This window comes from Diospyros lotus, chromosome 6 (genome assembly GCF_014633365.1).
Source record: "Diospyros lotus cultivar Yz01 chromosome 6, ASM1463336v1, whole genome shotgun sequence".
Classification (NCBI taxonomy): domain Eukaryota; kingdom Viridiplantae; phylum Streptophyta; class Magnoliopsida; order Ericales; family Ebenaceae; genus Diospyros; species Diospyros lotus.
Window position 1 is genome coordinate 1,863,628 of NC_068343.1, and position 21,593 is coordinate 1,885,220.

A 21,593-nucleotide genomic window follows, 5' to 3' on the forward strand; every position below is an offset into this window, starting at 1 on the left:
CTTGCTACTATCTCCCATTTTCCGATCACCCACCACCAAATATTTTCGTTTATACCCCAATATCTTTTTATTATTTTAAAATGTTGATAAATGAAAGATTTAGAACTTATAATTATAAACTTTATCCTTGGAAACATCGAAATGGTGCTGTTTTGGTGTTTCCAACTTTGAAACGTTGAGAAATATCAAAAAAATATTTTAATTTATTTTTATAATTTTAAAAATATTTTAAAGCTCGTTTCATAATATTAAAAAAATATTTTTGTTTTACAATCACATCAAAAACGAAAGGACAGTTAGAAATAAAAATAATTTATATTTATATTTACTTGATGATGAAATTTATATTTATATTTAATTAAATAATAATTTTTTATAATTTTTATATTAAAAATTATATTTATAAAAATACCTTTATATATTTTTATTTACTTGTTTCTTTCGCATTTTTATTTTTTAGTTTTTTGAAAAATATGATATCCTATTTTTGTTTTGTATTGTATCTATTTATTATGTAATTTAGATTATAAATTTTAAAAAACATATATTTTTACTAATTTAAGCCACATGGCCCGGTTGACCGGGCCAGTTAGCACTACCCGTAGGCAAAGGGTAAGCCGGGCTGGAAAGCCCTACGCTATTTTTAGATGAATCTAATTTCACAAATGAAAATGTTATTTCTATATGGATTCTTGACAAGTTGTCTCACACTTAGTTAATTAATTGATGATAATTATTGGTTAGTAAATAATTATGATAACTAATTAATTTTTAATGTTAAATATTATATAAAATATCAAAATTTTATATAATAAAATATTTACAAAAAACAAAAATAAGATTTGATGGAGAAATAAATCAAAAAAGAAAAATCACTAAATTACTCCCAAATACCAACGAGTCTCACTTAGTCACATGTCCCTCATGGCTCTTCACTCGCCTCAATTTTAAAATATACCGACGTCTAATTCTTGAATTCTCTAATATGAGAATTCAAGCCCAATATTTATTTTTATTCAAGCTAAGAAATAATAAAACATAGAGATATTAGAGATAAATTCTAAATATTTTAGCACCTGCCTAGCTCATTTTATCTCCAAAAAGACTGATGCTATTTTTTTTAAATTTAATAAACTTTTTATTAACTCAAAATAATAGAATTTAAAAATAACAAAAATAACTTTAAGGATCTCAACTCACTTTATCTCAAAATACTCCGATATCATTTTTATTTGATCTGAGATATTTATGTTTAATTCGATATGATCGAATTTAAAAATCTCAAATATGATAATTTAAAGTATTTTGAATCTCGCAAATTAATGGTAAAATTGAAAATTTCTTACATATTTATTATATTAAAAGATAAGCATACTACACTACGGCACTAGTTTTCCCAATTTGTGACATCACAGGGGTTTTATTTAACACTACACTGAAAGAAATCATTCCGGGCGTTACCCTAAAAGCTCTTTCCACACATCAAGAAGCCTATTTAATTAATCAAGCAAAGCGGAATGATCTTGTTCTTCTTCACCGGAGGAATAGCGGCCGACGGAGGGGCCGCAGAACATGCCGCCCCATTTGGGGAAGTAGATGAGGGCGACGGAGAGAGTGCACACAATCATCAGTACACCCATCAGAGAGATGCTCGTTTCCGTCGACAACTTGCTGGAGCCGGAAAACAACAGCAGCTGCGTCGCCACCGCCCCTATGGTGCCACCGCTGCCCGTCATCCCTGATATCACTCCCAGTGACCTGTAACAATTAAAATCACCCCCACGCGGCCCCCACGTCAGCCCAAACACATATTATACAATGATATTTTGAAAATAAAAATAATCAGTCTGAAAATTTAAACCGCAGTTTGTGGGCAAATGGACGAAATGGAAATTTCATCGTTAATAATCATTGGTAGCTATAAGTAATCTGTTGTTACATTATTATAACAATAAATTTGTAAAAGAAAAAACTATCGATGGATGATCCATGTCTAGTTGATTCGAGCGATGGATAACTCTCGTGTGGTGTATCTGAGTGATGAATGATTCACTCAAGGAATGGATGATTACTTCGGCTTATAGATGACGTGTGGATTGTCCAAATGATAAGTAATTATTATGAGAGATGGGTGAGTCTCCCGGGGTAGAGTGACAACGATGGATGAGCCTTCCGAGGTAGAATGACAACGATGGATAAATCTTCCAGGAGTCACAATAGCGATGAATGAGTTCCTTAACTAGGTTGAGAGTAATGGATGAGTCTCTCGAAAGGGCATGGTAGCGATGAATGAGTCTTTTGGATAGATTGAGAGTGATGGATGACTTGTTGGAAAGAAAATTAGTTAGGGGCGCAGTGAGAGTCCCCACGTGGACTTTTTGATGTTTAAGTCAGACTCTTATAGAAATAAAATGTTTGAAGACAAAAATATAAATACAAGAATGAAAAATTATATACCGAATAAGAGAAAAAAACTCTATATTTATAGTAATGAGAGAGACATCTATCTGTCGAGCGACTCATTTTTCTTGACGAATATCTCAAAAACAGTTTTAATCGACTTTTGTGAAGTTATCGGCGTAAGGATCCATGGATGCTGGCAGGCGAACGCGCGTAAAGGGGCGCGCATTAGGCACCCCCGATAGAGGTCTCTCGGGGGTGGGGGTTGCAGCCACGCTGCAGCGTGGAAGGAGGAGCCCCCCCCCCCCCCCCTTTTTCCTGGCCCACGCTGCTGCGTGGCAGCGTGGGGGAGGGGGGGATTGTGGCCGCTTTCCATGCGGCCACTGTGGCAGCTTTTAGGATTGCCACGTGATTTTTTCTTCTTTTAAATTTTATTATTTTTTTGATAATTTCGATAACCATAACACAATCAATAAGTTAAATAGCAGATGCATGGCAGACCAATCAGTTGTCACTTCAGTTTTGCATACTATGTTTACGTGGCATAATGCATCTCCAAGTGATATTCTAAAATTTAAATTTTAATATTCAACAAAATTATTTTATATTAATATAATCCACAATATAAAGAAAAGCGAGATTCAAGTGGAAACGCACCGTTTGGAAACGAATGGAACCACGCCAAACGTGACGCCAGAAGCTGCCTGAACAAAGAAGGAAAAGCAGCACATGACAAGCACGGAGCCACACAGGGAGTCGACTCGGCCCAGCAACACACAGAGCAACCCAGCAACTGTCTGCACGACCCACAAGCTCCACAACCTCCCCCTCATCCCGAACCTCCGTCCCATCTCGTCGGAAAGCAAGCCGCCAGCAGGCCTCGAGAAGCAATTAGCCAGCCCGAAGCTGGCCGCTATTGCCCCGGCTGTCTGTAGATTCACGTCGAACCTGTTGTAGAAGTACTGTGCTATGATGTTATCCGTGGTTAATTCGACCCCGAAACTGTACCCATATGTCAAGCCCAGTATCCAGCCTCGGTAGTTTTTGAGCCCATGAAAGAGATCATCGAGAAGATTCTGTTTTGGCTTGTTCGCCGGTTTTTGCGGACGTTCAAAGTTCCCGTCCGGCAAGTCCTGGCCGTAGAACAGGACCATGAGGGCAGTGACGGCTTGGAATGTGGCCGGGAGTAGAAAAGCCAGACGCCAAGCGGCGGAAGATGAGATGTCGAATTTGGTGATGAGAGTGTATATGAGTGGCATTATGAGCTGGGTGAAGCCGGATCCGACGTTGGCCCAGCCGGCGGCAACGCCGTTGGCGAGGCCAACCACGGAGCCGGAGAACATGGAGCTCATCCAGAACTGGTTGGCCACGAAATTCGCGAGCGAGAAGCCTATGAGAAAGCGAATTGTGATGAAAGACTGAGGCGACGAGATTAGGGAGATGGAGAGGACCACTGGGGCGGTGAGGAGAGAGAGCGCGGCGATGGCAGTTCGTGGGCCGAGAAGATCGCAGACGGGGCCCATGGCTAGGCGGGAGAAGATGGCGCCGGCGAAGGAGGCGATGCCGGCATTACCGACGTCGGCGTCGGTGAGGCGGAGGTCGCGCCGGATGACGGCGAGCAGCGGAGGGATGGAAAAGGTGGAGAAGAAGCAGGCGAAGAGGGAGAGCCATGCCAAGTGGAAGGCTCGCATGTGCGGCGGGGACAGCGAGAACGGCCGGAACTCAGTGGCCTTGTGCTCGGAATCCACCGGTAAATGGAACAGCCTTTTGGCCTCTGGCTGTGCTTCCATGGACGCTCTGCTACAGAGCAGGCAAAAGCTGTGCTGGCGCTCGTGAAACACAAGGACACGAATGACAGAGTAACTTGGATAGAAGCGTACAGCTGTTCCGTCACCGACCGCTCGTCTTCTTATTCAGCCTTCAGTCTCGTCATAGATACTTGGTACAAATCATGAAAATTACATTCTCCAAAATTCCAAAAATTATTCCCTTTCAATAACATAACTCATTTCTCTAATTAACTTTACACTAAAATATAAAAACAATTATTAAATTTTAATTTAATATATAATTTTATAATTATTATCAATTATAGTTAAAAAATAATAAAATATTAACGTGACTAACAAATAATTATTAAATAAAATTTATATAAAATATAAAAGAATTACTAAATTTTATATTAAAATATAAAAAAGACATTAAAATACAAAAAAATAATATTTAATTAGTCTCTTTGTAACGGCGACTGCTATTAGTTTAATTTAGTAAACTTTTGATTATAAATTAAAATATAATAATTTTTTTATATCTTAGTATAAAATTTAATAATAATTTATGCTATTTACCAAATTATTCATATACAACATACATATCTCTTTTTATTATTATTTTTTTTCTTGAATTTCACACTCTGGCTTCTCGTGAATGTTGCGTGGTGGAAACGTGGTTCCTCGTCGTCAATCGAACTTGTACTTTGGAAAATAACACCACAGGAACCCCAATTATATTCTTTTCTTCGGCCTTTTTTAGTACAATAATGATATGAATGTTGAAATTATTAAAATTTCTAAATTTATCGATTGAATGGGGTTAAAATTGATTAATAAAAACGATCAACTTGTTTTAACGAATTAAAACAAAGATTAAAATGGTCGGTGTATTAAAATGACTGATCAAAAATGATTGATCTCTCTTCACGGATCAAAAATATTAATCCAAACTCAATTACATCATAAATGATTAAAAATAATATTATTATTGTCTAAATATAATAATAAATTCTTAAATATAAAATAATATCTCGATGAAACAACGAACGACCCTTATGTGGATGGATTGATTGCGAGTAACCTATGAGGAAGAAATCGATTAAGAGCGTAGGTGAGTGTCTTGCGTAAAATCTCCGATGTTTAAATTAATTTTTAGATGAATGTAAAAAACTAAATGAAAGTAGAATTTTAGTAGTATCAAAGTTTCGAGCATATATAAACAACATAGGTGATTTTCTTGTTTATAGAGAGGAAAGTAATAGAAAGGCCACGTCTCTTTCAGAGGGTATATTGGACACTCATCCAAATTCATTAGCGGGCAGATCAAAGGTAAGTTTGATCTTCGTGGTCCCATGTTAGGATATTAGGTTTCTCAAGGTTTACAATCTCTCATGAAGGTCTCTTGCATGTTTTGGAGAGAGGTTCCTGAATTTGAATAACCTATGAGTCTTCCAAATATCTTTTTGCGAGTAAGTGACTTGTGAGGTATTTTGGAAAGGTCTCTTGGTGATGTCTCAAGAAAGGCTTCCAAAGGGTCATTCAGCTTTACTAGCAATTGGCTAAGTCACTCGACTAGCAATTAGCTTTACTCAATCATAGTTTTTCGCATAATTTCTCGGCCAGTCAACTACATGTTCTCTCAGTTACATCATCTCACTTGACCATATGTCTCTCATATAGCTTAGTCACTTGTGTAACATAGTCACTCAGCAATACAAGCACTTAACCCATTTGATTGGTTTGTTGAATAGCTCTTCAAATAAGTCTCCCAATAGGCTTACTTGATTTGCTATGGGCCCATTTCATTATACTTGATCTTTTTATTAGGCATAAAATTACATATGACCATCTTTAAAGTCTTGGGATGATCGTTCTTGCGTAGCCCTCAATGCTCGTATCATCGATTACGTCAAGAGAGATAAATCGTAAGTTGAACCTTTGACTCTTGTGTATGACGATGATCGAATCTCTAAATTCTTTATATTATAAATGATTGCATTAAATTGAATATTTTAACACTTATGTTTTTTTTTTTATATTAATATCTTATAAATTTAAAAATATTATCATAAATATCGAAATTGAATGTGTAGAAGGTTAAGAGGTTGTTTGGCTTAGCGGTTTGACTACTTATAAGTTGTATAACCAGCTTTTTAGCTAAGCAGCGTTTTTGGGTGAAGTGTTTGACACCACAAATTAGCTTAAAAGTTAGGTAGCTTAAATGTTACCATAATAACGTTTGAGGAAAGCTAGTACCCCCAACTTATGCTAAAGAAACTATTGCGTTGACTAATGCTATTACTATTTTGCCCTCAAACATTTTGAATATTTATACCTTGTCCATTTCTTCTCCCATCTTCCCTCACAGATTCGTCATCGTCTCTCCTTCACATATCCACCATTGCCATCGCTCCTCCTCTAAATTCGCTGTTGCCATCGCCCCTCTTCCAGATTTGTCGTTGGCTTCGTCTAGCAAAGCTGTCTCAAGCCGTCATCGGGTTGGTAAGTCACACCATCGTCCTGTTCTTCTCGCCGGTGCAGGGAGTATATATATATATATAGTGTATATATATAACAACAATAATATATGGTATATGTATATATATAACATATATAGTAATATTGTATTAATATATTTTTAATAATTATATATAATTTATTAATATTTAATGATAAAATTTTATATCATTCAATATCATGTCTATTTTGATTTTTTTATCAAGTTTTAATAGTTTATCAGCTCTTTCAAACTAAACACATAAATATTAATTGATAATTTAAAAGCATATTTATCCAAATATATTATCAATTTAAATATTATCTAACTTTTAACTTAAAAGCTAAATAACTTAAAAGTTAATGAAAAAAATAGGTAAGCCAAACAGCCTCTAAACGGATCTCTCTGCACAAAGAAGCCTTTCTCGTACTCTGGCAAGCGGCGCACACTGAGAACATTTCGTCAACGAACTTAACTACCTTCCTGGACATGAAAAGCGCCTCCATTAGCCTCTTTGACATAAACCCAAGAAAAAACTTCAGAGCTTATGTTGAAACAAGCATTTCTTTGTTGAAAATGTTCTCGAAGCAACGGTTGGAAACTCATGGAAGTGCTCTTCATGGGCATTTGATAAAAATGGGTGTGGCATCTGAGAGATATATAGCCGTTAGAATGATTATTCTCTACCTGAACTGTGGGAAGTCTACCGAAGTTGATCAACTACTGAAGGAGATTAACGGGTTTAATCTTGTTGTGCATAACTGTTTGATCTCAGCCAATGTTGATCGGGGGAACTTGGACGAAGCTCGCGGGTTGTTTGAGAAAATGCCGGAAAGAAACGAGGTCTCGTGGACTGCGTTGATTTCGGGGTTCATGAGACGCGGAAGAGTGAAAGAATCAATGTGGTACTTTGAGAGAAACCCATTTCAGAATGTGGTATCGTGGACTGCAGCAATCAATGGTTTGGTGCAAAACGGGCTGAATTTCAACGCTCTGAAGTTATTCCGGAAAATGCTTCAATCCGAGGTTATGCCAAATGATATTACTTTCACGTCCATTGTTAAAGCCTCGGCAGAATTGGGTGGTTTTGGGTTTGGAATGAGCGTCCTGGGGTTGATTGTTAAAGTTGGTTTTGAACACAATGTCTCTGTTTCTAATTCTTTGATTACTTTAAATTTGAGGTTGGGGGAAATTGATTTGGCTCGGAGAATTTTTGATCAAATGGAAGAGAGAGATGTTGTTTCATGGACAGCAATCATGGATATGTATGTTGAGATGGGGGACTTGAGAGAAGCACGTCGGATATTCGATGAAATGCCTGAGAGAAATGAAGTTTCTTGGAGTGCAATGATAGCTAGATACAGCCAGAGCGGTAATGCTGAACAGGCAGTTGAACTTTTCCACCAGATGGTTCAAGATGGTTATAGGCCAAACATGTCGTGTTTTCCTAGTATTATAAATGCATTGGGTGACCTTAAGGCTTTGAGATTAGGGATGAATATCCACGGCCATGTTTCAAAGATTGGTGTGGAGAGAGATATTTTCACTAGTAGCTCACTTATTGACTTCTACTGTAAATGTGGAAAAACTGAAGATGCACGGTTGGTTTTCAATTTGATTTTGGAGAAGAATGTTGTTTGTTGGAACTCAATTGTCAGTGGATATAGTCTGAATGGCGAATTAGAGAAAGCTAAGGAGCTGTTTGACCTCATGCCGAAGAAGAACAGTGTCTCCTGGAACGTTATGATTTCGGGTTATTTAGAAAATGAACAATGCCACCAGGTATTTGAATTATTTAATCAGATGCTTTTGTCTGGTGAAGCCCCAAACGAGTCTACCTTTTCAAGCGTTCTATGTGCTTGTGCAACCATGGCCTCGTTAGAGAAAGGCAAGAATCTCCATGGAAAAGTTCTTAAACTTGGGCTTGAGTGTGATGTTTTTGTAGGAACTGCTCTTACTGATATGTATGCGAAATCCGGGGACATTGAGAGCTCTAAGCAGGTCTTTGGTAGAATGCCTGAGAAGAATGAGATTTCATGGACTGCTATGATTCAAGGACTGGCAGAAAATGGTTTTGCAGAGGAATCTCTTGTCCTGTTTGAAGAAATGGATAGGACATCATCTGTAACACCTAATGAGTTGACTCTTTTAGCAGTTCTATTTGCTTGTTCGCATTGCGGTTTGGTTGATAAAGGGCTTTGGTACTTTAATTCCATGGAGAAGGTCTATGGAATAAAGCCAAAAAGTAGACACTACACATGCTTGGTGGACATGTTGGCTCGATCGGGACGCCTTTTCGAGGCAGAACAGGTCATCGGAAGCATGCTGGGCCAACCTGATACCAACACTTGGGCAGCTTTGTTAAGTGGTCATAGGATACACATGGATGAGAATAGTGAGATGGTAGCAGAAAGGACAGCTAGGAAGCTCTTTGAAATAGAGGAGAAGAAATCTAGAGGTTATGTTTTGCTGTCAAATATTTATGCTTCCGCTGGTAGATGGATTGATGTTTCGAACACTAGGAAGTTAATGAAGGAGAAGGGATTGAAGAAAAGTAGTGGCTGTAGCTGGCTTGAGGTGAGGAATCAAATCCATCTCTTCTATTCTCAAGATGGAAATCACTCTCAGTCAGCTGGGATTTATGGGATTTTAGAACTATTGAAGTCTGAAATGCTGGCTGTCTAGACTTCCATATGGCTGTTACACTTCCATATTTGGTGAATTGTGACCTCACATGATTGTGTCGGGCAAGCAACAGCCCCTTCATCACAATACTTAAACGGGTCACACTTTAGCCAAGTATCCTACAAAGAGACTCCTGAGAGCCAGAAGTATTACAGGAATGGCCATAGGAATGGGAGCATCATGACATCTTGTTGAATCATGAGCCAAGATCATAAAGAGCATACTGCCAGTAGGAAGTGGAATTAATACAATGGATTCAAAAGCATCAAACCTCTCTTGCCTTTTTTTTTTCCATATGTTTTCTATGGGTTTGGGAACGAGCCATGATGGAGCTTAAACAAGAGGTTGGACTAAGACTCGTGGGGGAAAAAAAAGGTTGAAGGACTCAAGGCTAAGTCGCATTTTGCTGATTAGATAGTCAATTCTCCATGTTCTAAGGGCATTGTGCCATAATACCAATGGCAATATTATGATACTGAAGCCGTAGGGAACTTCACTACTTTGAGAGTATACTGGAAGGAAAATGACTCCTGTTCAGAACCGAGCTAACTTGGAGCACAAACTGTTCCTGGGGCACGCCTCCTAATGCGCAAGCATAAATGAATGTACAAGAGAAGAGCAGCATGTCTTTGTGAATCAAAAGCTTAAGGCTACATCGATTGGGAACTTACAAGCCCTTGGGTTGGGGATTGCTGAAAAATCATCTAATCTGTCTTCCTTTGACATCTTGGGGAATGTCTGATCGTGACTCTTCCAAAGGCTTTGTTCAGAACCAGTGAGCTGCCGAATGACCAGCTGGGAATCTCCTGTAAGTTATGTGAACTGAACACCTATCTGGACAGGCCAATAATAAGAGCCTCATATTCAGCAATGTTGGTGGTGCATTCGAAGTACAACTGGAAGGACAATATTGTTTCTTAGTGTGATATTAATACCACTTTAGCCTCTACAACCCCCCCTTTGTGCTAGATCCATACGAAATCAATGTTGAGTCGACAATCATCAAGAGGAGCACCACCAAGCAAGATCAAAAAGTGTCAAAGTCAGATTTTTTTAGATACTCCTAAGTTAGATCAGAATATTTTGTAATGATATTTTGTTATGGAGGGTTAGTAAAAAAGAATGAATGTTCTTGTTTTATGGAAAGTTTTTTTTTTGTAGAAGTTGTTAAGGGTAAATTGTAATGGGTATGGTCCCTCCTTAAATCATGGAATTATGTCTTTTGTAGATATATATATATATATGTATCAGCAAGTATCAATGAAAGGAATATAAATATATTCAGTTTAGAAAAATAGAAAAGTGTGCTCCTTCTTTCTATTTTAAGGTTCTAAAACTAACAAAAAGTCAGTCTAAGAAAAGAGAACTCTTCAAATCTAGTCAGGGAATTCCAACTTTTGGTTTTGTGGGCAAGAATGCTTGATGAGTGATGCGCCAATCTCAAGAGATCATCCTCGGGATGAGGAGTGTCCCACATGAGTTTGTTGAGGTTTTCTGCAACTTATGGATTGTGAGCTTTCTCACCATTTTGACATCTTTTTACCACCAACAGGACCTTTTAATGCCCTTCCAACTTAGGCAATTTCTGTCTATGATGGGTAAATTCCCCTGAAAAAAGGGGCAACTTTGGTGTAGTTTGTGATTACATTCCCTGTAGAGGATTTGTGCTTGTGGGTTGGGGTGAATACTCCAGACCAGCAGATCTACGAGGAATCCATAACATAAAATAGTGAAGAATATTTAATCAGATGTTGACTCATTTTTCTTATCTTTGTTGATTCCTCTCAATGAAATTTGCCTTTTGACTTGTTCCATATGCTGGTCTTTGGTTGAACAAAATGAATTTGGTTGTGGAACCTTAGAGTGAGCATTAATAATTTTTTGTTCTGTTGCTGACGAGCAATTCCTTTAGGCAACATTTGTTAAAATGAATTAGGATAATATTATATTAAGATAAATTTTAAATATTTTTTAAATCAAGATATGGAATTGTCGAAATAAGGCTGGGAACATTCTAAGTTTTTTATCAAATTATTTGTTAAATTTTGTGAAATGTATTGGAGTACATATGAGTCATTTTTTTTATCTGTAAGATTTAAAATAAGTTTATCTGGAGGGAAGAGAGATAAATTTATCTAAACAATTTCAGATAGGAAGTCATTTAACTTTTTTTCTAAAGATTATTAAATAAATTTGACAAGCACTATAAAAAATATTTTTTTTTGTAATGCTTTCCATATCCTATTTTTTTTCAACCCATATCTAGGTTAACAAATACTACATTAGTTAATAAACATTTAGAAACAAGCTCATTCTAAGAGACAATAGAGATAGAAAATAAAAAATAAAATTTCTATTTTTTAAAATTATACTAAACTTTATAAAATATTTTAAAAATGTTATCTAGAAAAAACATACTTTTCTAATTTGAGCCCTACTTTAAATCTTATCAAAAACAATTGTTTCTCTTTTGCACCCACCCGCCCATTCACCACACCTTCCTTTCTTTTTCCCCATTGCTCTTTGCCACCATGATAGGGATCAAAATCGGCATTTTTTTTCTTATTGTCCTTATCTCTACCATTGCGATGACACCCTCTCTCCACCACCCTCTTCCTCTCATTTTGTCATCATTATCTCTCGACCACTACGATGACACCCTCTACCCATCATCCTCTTTTTCTCCTTTTGTCATTCTTATCTCTCAACCAAACCACCGTTCCTCTCTCTACCACTACAAAAATGACAATTCATCTCTTGATCAGACTACGCACACCATTCACTTCTCGTCTTCTCATCAATCTCTAGATCTAGCATTCTCTTATTTTCTAACGTCTAAAACTAGTTTTATATTTAATAAAAATTAATGTGTTTTTCTTCCTATTTTTTTTTGTAGAAATACAAATAAAAAATAGAGACAAAAATTAAAAATAAAAAACACAAAACACAAAACAAAAAACATTCCTACAAGTAAACATACCGTTAAGAGGAAATTAAAGGTACAGACTGAATTGCATGGAGGGTATTCTGGACTAGATTTGGAATTTAAGGTAGATTTCATCGAAAAAGAACTTGGTTCATTTATTTAAACCTCAATGTTGATAGTATGGTTTCCTCATTTTCAAATATTATCATGCTAATAGGGTATCAGAACCCAATTGAAGTACAATTGAATAATCTCTCCTCCAATTCACAGAATCAGTTCTCCACGTAAACAGCCTGAATCAAGTCATACTTAGTAAGCTCAAGTGTTTTTAGTTTTCTGTTTTCATCTATCTTCTTCCAGTTATACTTTGTATGTTTCATTATTTGTTAGGGGAGTGGATGCAATAAACAAGTATTTAACCAAAAAAAAAGTCAAAAAATCCCAAAAATATGAAATTAAAGTATAATATATTGTTGTTGACAAAACAATGAGCAAAAATTACAGGCTTATTTTGAGTCCCTTTTACAGTAACGAGTATGAGCTGCTACTCTGAACATTAGGTAGACACCCTGAAGAAAAGGATCTCATAATATGGAGCCATCAATCTCAATGATGATAGAAACATAGCAGTTTTGATCCTTTACGTACATGTTACCCAGTTTTAACCTTCACAAAGACTGCAGGGAAAAGTGCCATTTACTCGCAGGCATTTAATTTTGAACTGGACAGTTATGGAACCTTTACCTGAACTACACATATGGTGGAGCTTTTCAAAATTGATGTTATCTAGGCCCTATACTTGCATAAGCAACGCAATTCCGTACAAAATATCAGCTAAGCTAAGAGAAAGTTTACAAAAAAGAGTATCTCTTTGAAGCTTTCTCGTCCTTCATTTCAATTGCCTCTGATTCAGCCAACAGCCTACCATACTCAGACTCAACGTCACCTAGCTCATTCCTAAGTTGTTCCACCTGCACCAAATTAGAGGCAGGAACTGATTAACAGGAAAAGAATGAAAAGATACTTTCTAAGTGCACCAAAGTTGAAGCTGTATCTGTTGGCAACAATTTGGTAGACAAAGTTGAAGGTTAGGCTTGTTCAGTGATGGTGGACTTGATCAATTAATGACCTAGACATTAATTTAGCTGCTTTCTTTTGGCATTTTCCCAGCTGCTTCTTGTGGAGAAAATCCGATATACCTTAGGAAGGAGAGGTACAAGTACCAAGAAGCAGTTAAGAACTTGAAAATAGTGAGTAAATGAGGCCCAGATTTCCCCTTGGCTGAAAAGAAACAACTGTGAGGACAAATAATAATCTTGTTGGACGTAAGGGCTAATTGCTAGTGACATAGAAGATCATACACAAGCATGGCCACAACACTTCACACATCAATTTCATTTATTTGCAAACAACATGACGTACAATATACAATCTTAAGTACCTTCAGCTTAAGATCTTCCTCCCTTTGCTCCAATTCCATTAACCTGGAAAAAGAATAAGAGGGAACAAAAAATACAAATGGACATTTTAAGGAATGCCTCACTGAGATGACATACTTTAAGTGATCAAAAAATTTGATTAAAGAAATAAAAGTTTAACTATCAGTCTGCGTACATTGTCACAGAGTGGATTGGGAGTCTGAGGAAACCTAGAACCATTGAGGTTTGTTCAAACAGCGGATTAGTACAAATGCAAATGGCATTGGACCCCTTGTTAGAAAGCCAGTTTCAGTTTACATCCTGAAGTGAATTTCTCAAACTTCTAATAGAAGAATTATTCCACAGGTAATGTTCTTTTTCCTCCAAATGAGCTCCTTAATTATTGTCTCTCCTCCAAATTGGCTCCTTAATTATTATCTCTCCATCACCTCCACTTAACTTCATGTCACGTGATATAGTCAATCTACTAAGTAGAATATACTATAGAGAGAACAAAACCTCTTCCTAGCAACGGTGTGCCTAAAGTTTAAGATAAAGCTGAGATAAGTGAGATCAATAAGACAGGGGAACCAACCATACCAACTTGATCTACTGCAGGAGCAGGTTCCAATGATCATGTAAACAAACCTGCTCTGTACTTACCGTGTCTGGAGTTTTTTATTTTCTTGCATCAGGACAATAATTCTTTCATCTTCCAGCTGATTTTCATTGCCATGGACAGACTACAACAGAAACAGGCAAGTGTTAGGGGAAGAAGATTGGGAAAAATAATCTCCTTCAAACATATGCCCTGAATATTTAAAGAAATCAAAAGGATAAGAAGAGATTGACAAACATTGTGGATAAAGTCACCTAAAAACTAACAAGAAACAACTACTTCTTGTCCAGTTTCTTAAGTTGATATTTAAAATTTATTAAGTGGTCAATAGAAGAACCAACAGTTCAGATGCACATTCTATTAGAAGTGACACCAAAAACTAATGACCATATTTATTCAATGAGAAATTAAATAGATACAAAATAATCAGACCAAATACATTGCCTTGGTCTGCCATCACAAGGGAATCATGAATATCATTAGTCCATAACTTATGGTGCTAGACAAATTATGGCAATTCCATCATTTATAAAAATCAAGACTGGCTTTAAGCAAACCTGTTTCACTCTATTGTGCTGGTCATCAGCCAAATATGACTCTAATCCCGTTTGCCTTTTTCCATGCCCAAGCTCCACTGGTTGATTTTGTCCTTTCCTCTTTGCATGTACTCCTTTCAAAAATAAGCAAGCCCAGACAGATTTCATAAGGTTTTTCCAAGATTCAATCTGCACAGACCACCAACTGGTGAAAGAAAAAAAAGTTCAAGCAACTATCACAAGAGATCATTGATAAGGTTCTCGTTATTCAAGACATACTTGATATATCTGGGCTTCTAGGTGAAATAGCATCTCCAAAAGATCCAATTGCAGAAGAAACTGCTCTTGTATTTTCAGTTAGAGAGGGCCTGTCATTCAGTAAAATAGGTTCGAGGAAAGGATATGCTGCAGAGCAAAGTTTTTCATGAGAAGGCTTGGATGCGATCAATGATCTTTTCACTTGTTGATACCCAATCAATCCACAGTGCAAATGCCTAAAATATTCAGCAGATAACAACTAAATGAAAAACAAACTCAACAAGAGTGTGCAGAACGAAGAAATTATATGAAGGACCTGATATAGATTTTATTTAGATGTCAAAAATAGTATGCCATGGTTGAATTTTAGCTTGCAAGGATCTCAATTCGACTTAAAATTTCATAGTTGTCTAGAAATTATGAAAATTATTTGAACATGATAAAGTTGTGATCAAAGAATAATTCTACATAACTTTACCACCTCCACATAGTTAATAAGTTAGATTAGTGCGTCTGGTTCCAACCCTGGGTAAAAGGAACTTTCTATTAGGTAGACAATAGCCAATGTAAAACTTTATTAGATTACGTATGAAGTAAGGCATAGTTGAGTTGGTTCATCAACGACAAGAATTGCATTTACAGAATCAACAGCTGTAAGAAATTAGACAAAGTCAAACCTGAAAGCAATTCACATGCAACTGACTCAATGTTTTGAAATGATTTGCATATTTGAAGCAGGTACATTATCATTTCCAACTTCTTCGTGCAGTTAACCTTGATTCATTTTCCACAATTTTCATCTGGATATCTCTATAAATCACTTCTAACCTTGCAAATGGAAGCTTACCAATATTCCATTGTCATTTCCCTTAATCGAGCTTCAAGTTTTTGGAAAAGGGAAGTCTTCTCGAAATCTTGCTTATCATGAGTAGGCTCAATAAAATTTGCTTCTAGAACACCTATGAAAGACTACTATATCATTCATAAACTGTCTGCTAAAATTTGATAAATCATAAATTCATAACTAAAAAGTTGATGTAAGAGGATATTAAGGATTTGTCAGCATTTACCAACAACTCCTCTTCCTTTACTGTTGGTTGCATTCTTGACAACAGGCCAAAATGGCTGCCAAAAATATGATAATGAAAGTTAGCACAATTTTTCAAGTTGTTCGCGTTTGCACCAATAGCAAAAACCTTCACATATTTGCAAAAACAACATAGTGAATCATGTGTGAACAAATGTGTATAGAACCTGTTAGATCCTCCTCTTAGTCCTTAGTGAATAGTCATCCCACCCAAGAAGTCACTAAACAAAAAGGGACTTCAACTAGCTGCATTTGTGTAACATCTTACTTGCAAATAGAATACTAAATTTCTAAATAAAACATGAGACTTGCCAACAAAAGCACCAAGTCCACCATGTCTTAATTATTAAATTTCTACTTCTAAAACTTGCGTAATCATTCCATCATAATTATAGAGCAAAACCACAGTAAGGTGCTATATTTTAAGTTGCGAGAGAATAACCCTCACCAATATAAGACGGTTCTTATGGTAGATACAGAACCCATGAATATTTACATTTGGAGCTTCCTTCAAAAACCCTATAGTAGTAATAACTGCAGCCTGAAAAATTAACCCACCAAACACTGTTAGAGAAGGAGTTTAACATTAAAAGAGAATATAATTGATTATCTAATATTATCGTCCTACATGTTACAACCTTGGGGATAATCTTGTAATTACTTACCTCTTATAGACTGTTGGGGAGGTTAGGAGGTTAGAAGGCAGGAAGGATAGTTATAACAGCTAGAGTAGGCTGTTAAGCGATTAGAGGAAATCGTTGTATGACTAGAGGTCCTCTTAATAAGAGACCTACGGCACTCAAAGAGGATTTTACCCATTGATTGAATGAATAAACTTCCTCCCTCTTGATCTCTCTCTCGTTTTACAATCGGAATTACCGAATTGCTAGCCTAATTCAAGGGCTTGACAATTGTGGTATCAGAGCCAGAAGATTTAGTTGTGGGAAGACTTACGGAAGCTGCGCCATGACGGAAAAGCATTGGACGAAGCATGGTGCTTCGGTGTGGGAAGGACATAATGCCCAATTGAGGAATTCAGTGTGTCTAGGGATCAAGGTGCAATGGCCGAGGGAACACGCTTGAAGCAGCTGGAGATTAGGCTAGAATCCATGGAGTTTGGGGCAACCCACACCCAAGAAAGCCTACACCAAAAGCGGGAGGACTTGGCTAAGTGGAGAGAAACCATGCAAGCGGCCATGGAGAAGCAACAAAAAGCGATGAATAGGTGCCAAGAAATGGTGGAATTGTAGGGACGAAGGATTGACAATGTGCTAAGCAGGTTGTCTTCCCTACCCTAATTCCATTTGCCGCCAGAATATCCCCCAAGACAGACCTTTGACCCGATTTTGCCACACCAGGGCAATCGTTCAGGCACACAAGGGATTCTTAACGAAGTAGATCAAGCTACAGTTCAAGAAGTTTCGGGGAGGAATCAGCAACAGTGGACTCAGACTCATGTTCCGATGCCAAGATTGGAGATTCCGATGTTTGAAGGAAAGAAACCATGATGGTGAGTACGAAGGTACAGAAGATTTTTTTAATTCTACTGGATCCCTGAAGATCAAAAGATAAATTTGGTGTCAGCCTATTTGAATGAAGAGGCGGATTCTTAGTATCAAGGATGGATCCAAGATGAAGGAATGCATGGAAGTTGGGCAGAATTTACTGATGGGTTATGTGATCGCTTCAAGGAGAAAAACATGGCCGATGTAGTCGAAGAATTCAACAAGTTAAAACAAAAAGGGATAGTGGTTGAGTACCAAGCTCGATTTGAGGAGTTGAGATCTATGCTGAGTACGGTGCAACTAGGACTCACCGAGCAATATTTGGTATCAGTCTTTATTAATGGATTGAGGGAAGAATTGCAGCCAATGGTGAAGATGATGACCCCTACGTTCGTGAAACAAGTTGCGAAAAAAGCTAGGCTTCAAGAATTGGCCTTAGAGGCCATCTTCAAGAAACACAAGGTTCCCTATAAACCAAGTATATTGGCAGGACAATATGGAGGGGGAAACGCAAGGCCCTTGCTCACGTGGCATAGTCAACCATCTCCCAAGGCGCCAGGGAGTAACAATGGAAGCAAGGGGAATTTGATAGAGCAGTGAAGGCAGCTAGGGCTGTGCTTCAAATGCGGAGGCAAATATGGCCCTGGTCATTAATGCAAAAGGCAGCTGATGAATATGGAGGGAGTTGATAGGGAAAAGACAAAAGAAGAAGCAGAAGAAGAAGTGGTAGACAAAGAAAGGCTACTGTAAGAAGAAGAAAAAGTACAAAGAGAGGAAGGAGGGGAGATTTCCTTTCATGCACTAAAAGGAAGCCCTATGGGACAGATTATAAAAGTGAGCGGCCCGGTGGGGAAACGAAGGCTAATGGTGCTTATCGACAGTGGAAGCACCCACAACGTCCTTAGTGAAGCCACAACTACAAGCCTCAAGTGTCCTATGACAACCACAACCCCCTTGTTGATAACTGTAGTCAATGGGAGTAGAATGCACAACCACTACAAATGTATAGGATTTTCATCAATCATGCAGGGTCAGGAATTTGCAGCTGATTTGCGAATTTTAGAACTGGGTGGATGTGATATAGTGCTTGGTGAAGACTGGGTGCTTGGCGAAGACTAGATGAGGACTGTGAGTCCTCTGACTTTTGACTTCAACAAGTTAGAAGTCATAGTGGTAATCGAAGGGAAGAAGCTGACTTTGTTGGGCAACTTGGAGCAAGGAGTGTAAGCTAATTGGAGGGAAAAGACTACAGAAGATGATGTTGAAGAAGGGAGGGCAGATAACCCAACTCTATTCTATACAGGCTATGGAAATGGAAGGTGACAACCAATCTATGGCAGAATTTTAGCCTATTGCTGCCAGCATTGATTCCCAACTCGCAAATAAGGTAAGTTGATGACTTGCATTCACTTTTGGTAGAATTTAAGGATCCATTTGCGGAACCCAATTCTTTACCACCCCAAAGACCCTTGGACCACTCAATTCACCTTAAACCAAACTCAGAACCTATCAATGTTAGAGCCTATAAATACCCTCATGCTCAGAAAACAGAGATTGAGAAGCAAGTTAAAACAATGCTACACTCAACCATCATTCAACCCAGCTAAAGCCTCTATGCATCATCCCTAGTCTTCCTTGTTAAGAAAAAGGATAGAACTTGGAGGTTTTACATAGACTACCGACAGCTAACTCAAACACTATCAAAAATAAGTTTCCTATACCCTTGATTGATGACCTTTTGGATGAGTTATATAGTGCAAAAATCTTCTCTAAACTAGGCATGAGGTCTGGTTACCATCAAATTCAGATGACTGCATCTGACATTCATAAAATAGCTTTTAGAACCCACCAAGGGCTATACGAATTCATTGTTATGCTCTTTGGTTTGACTAATGCACCTGCCACCTTCCAAGCTTTGATGAACCAAATTTTCCTACCTTACTTGAGGAAGTTCATCCTCGTTTTCTTTGATAACATCCTCATTTACAATCCCACTTTTGCACACCACCTCACACATCTCCACACGACATTTGAGATCCTTAAGTCTCACCAATTGTATGCTCTCAAAATGTACATTTGCTGCAAAGGAGGTGGAGTATTTGGGACATATTATTTGTGGAGAAGGGGTACGAACTGATCCAAAGAAAGTGGAAGTGATGTTGGAGTGGCCTAAACCTAAAAATGTGAAGGAGTTGAGGAGTTTATTGGGATTAACTGTTTATTACTGAAAATTTGTTCAGCACTATGGTATGATCAGTAAACCTCTTACTGAGTTGCTGAAGAAGCAAGGATTTTAGTGGAATCCCAAGGCAAAAGCAGCATTCTTAGCCCTTAAGAAATCCATGTCTATGGCCCCGGTGTTAGCTTTTCTGGATTTTTCTAAACCCTTTACAGTGGAGACAGATGCGTGTAAAACCAGTATTGGAGCTGTGTTGGTACAGGAAGGGCGACCATTGGCTTTTATAAGCCAAGCCTTGTCTCAAAGACACTTGGAGCTAAGTGTTTATAACAAGGAATTGTTGGCAATGCTCAAGGCAATTGATAAGTGGAGTCATTATTTGGAGAGCCAACCATTTGTGATTCGCACAGACCATGAGAGCTTGCAATTTCTAGCCTAACAAAGGCTGCATGCCCAATTACAACGAAAAGGTGTTTCAAAACTCATGGGGCTGGATTATACTATTCAGTACCATCCAGGTAAGGAAAACTTAATGGTTGACGCATTATCAAGACAAAACGAAACTGCAGTCTGCCAAGCTATTACAACTGTAGTGCCAAAGTGGATGACTGAGTTAGAAGCTATGGGTAGTTTGAGTGACTTCAGGATATTATGGCACAGTTGGCAGTGCAACCTATTGCAATTGCAGATTATACATTGTCTAATGGGCTGGTCCGGTACAAGGGTAGATTGGTAGTAGGAGATGACAGTGTCTTAAAGGATAAAATATTGTGGGCCCTTCATTGTTCTCCCTTGGGTGGTCACTCAAGAATACGAGCTACTTATCAAAAGGTCAAGCAATTATTCTTTTAGCCTAAGCAAAAGGCAGAAATGGTGAAATTTGTGATGTCATATGCAGTATGCTAGCAATGTAAGCATGAACATATGGCTTACCCTGGACTGTTGCAGCCTTTGGCAGTGCCTCAGCAAGCATGGGGGGCTTTCCATGGACTTTGTGGAGGGCCTACCACAATCGGAAGACAAAGATGTAATTATGGTGGTAGTAGATCGTTTGACAAAATTTAGGCACTTCATTAGTCTCTCTCATCCATTTACTGCACAAGAGGTGGCATGAACATTTTTGGATAGGGTGGCCAGCATACATGGTGCTCCTAAAACTATTGTCTTGGATAGAGACAAGGTGTTCACAAGTTCATTTTGGCAAGAGTTGTTCAAGAAATTAGAAATAGGGCTATGTTTGTCCACTGCCTATCACCCTAAAACAAATGGCCAAACGGAAAGGGTCAACCAGTGTCTAGAGGCATACTTGAGGTGTATGTGCTTCACTAACCCTAAGAGTTGGAATAGGTGGTTGTCGTTAGCACAATGGTGTTACAATACCAACTACCACAATGCTATTTGGAGGAGTCCTTTTGAAGCCATGTTTGGGTATAAGCCCACTTTGTTGCTCACCATTTTAGAGTCTTCCCCTATTATGGATGAAGTGGAGCATTATTTCTGGCAGAGGCAGCAATTGTTAACAGTGTTAAAAAGGGAATTGGCTACTGCACGTAACCGGATGAAGCAGGTGGCAAATAGGAGATGGAGTGACAAGACCTTTGAGACAGGTGATATGGTTTACCTCAAGGTTAGGAGGTTCCTGCAACAGCCCTATACTTCCTTACCAGGTTCTAAGTTGAGTCCAAAGTATTTTGTACCCTACCCTATTGTG

At 37.9% G+C, this 21,593-nt stretch overlaps 3 protein-coding genes across 8 annotated transcripts in view; 1 reads left to right on the forward strand and 2 right to left on the reverse strand.

Annotated features, from left to right (window-relative positions):
• Nucleotides 1-1,323: 1,323 nt before the first annotated feature.
• On the reverse strand, nt 1,324-4,284 carry LOC127803279 (high affinity nitrate transporter 2.7). The gene is made up of 2 exons (XM_052339387.1): nt 3,058-4,284; nt 1,324-1,758 (listed from the first exon to the last, which is right to left on the reverse strand). Exons 1-2 carry the CDS (start codon nt 4,188-4,190, stop codon nt 1,500-1,502), a joined length of 1,392 nt encoding a protein of 463 aa, XP_052195347.1. The 5' UTR covers nt 4,191-4,284; the 3' UTR covers nt 1,324-1,499.
• A 2,758-nt stretch (nt 4,285-7,042) lies between these two features.
• On the forward strand, nt 7,043-10,588 carry LOC127804854 (pentatricopeptide repeat-containing protein At2g13600-like). Its single transcript, XM_052341902.1, has one exon. The coding sequence runs from the start codon at nt 7,159-7,161 to the stop codon at nt 9,352-9,354; it is 2,196 nt and encodes a 731-aa protein (XP_052197862.1). The 5' UTR covers nt 7,043-7,158; the 3' UTR covers nt 9,355-10,588.
• A 2,121-nt stretch (nt 10,589-12,709) lies between these two features.
• Nucleotides 12,710-21,593, reverse strand: part of LOC127804855 (protein MICRORCHIDIA 6-like) — a 30,786-nt gene continuing 21,902 nt past the window's right edge. For 2 of the 6 annotated variants that reach the window (XM_052341904.1, XM_052341903.1), the window contains exons 13-20: nt 16,647-16,739; nt 16,182-16,236; nt 15,959-16,070; nt 15,133-15,347; nt 14,875-14,987; nt 14,362-14,441; nt 13,722-13,764; nt 12,710-13,251 (exon numbers count right to left, since the gene is read on the reverse strand). In XM_052341904.1, coding sequence (XP_052197864.1) covers nt 13,132-13,251; nt 13,722-13,764; nt 14,362-14,441; nt 14,875-14,987; nt 15,133-15,347; nt 15,959-16,070; nt 16,182-16,236; nt 16,647-16,739 — 831 coding nt within the window. In that variant the 3' untranslated portion in view covers nt 12,710-13,131. Of the gene's footprint in view, nt 13,252-13,721; nt 13,765-13,894; nt 14,442-14,874; nt 15,059-15,132; nt 15,348-15,958; nt 16,071-16,181; nt 16,237-16,646; nt 16,740-21,593 lie in introns of those variants that run through there. The other 4 variants (XR_008023757.1, XM_052341905.1, XM_052341906.1 and 1 more) reach the window with 4 other exon arrangements.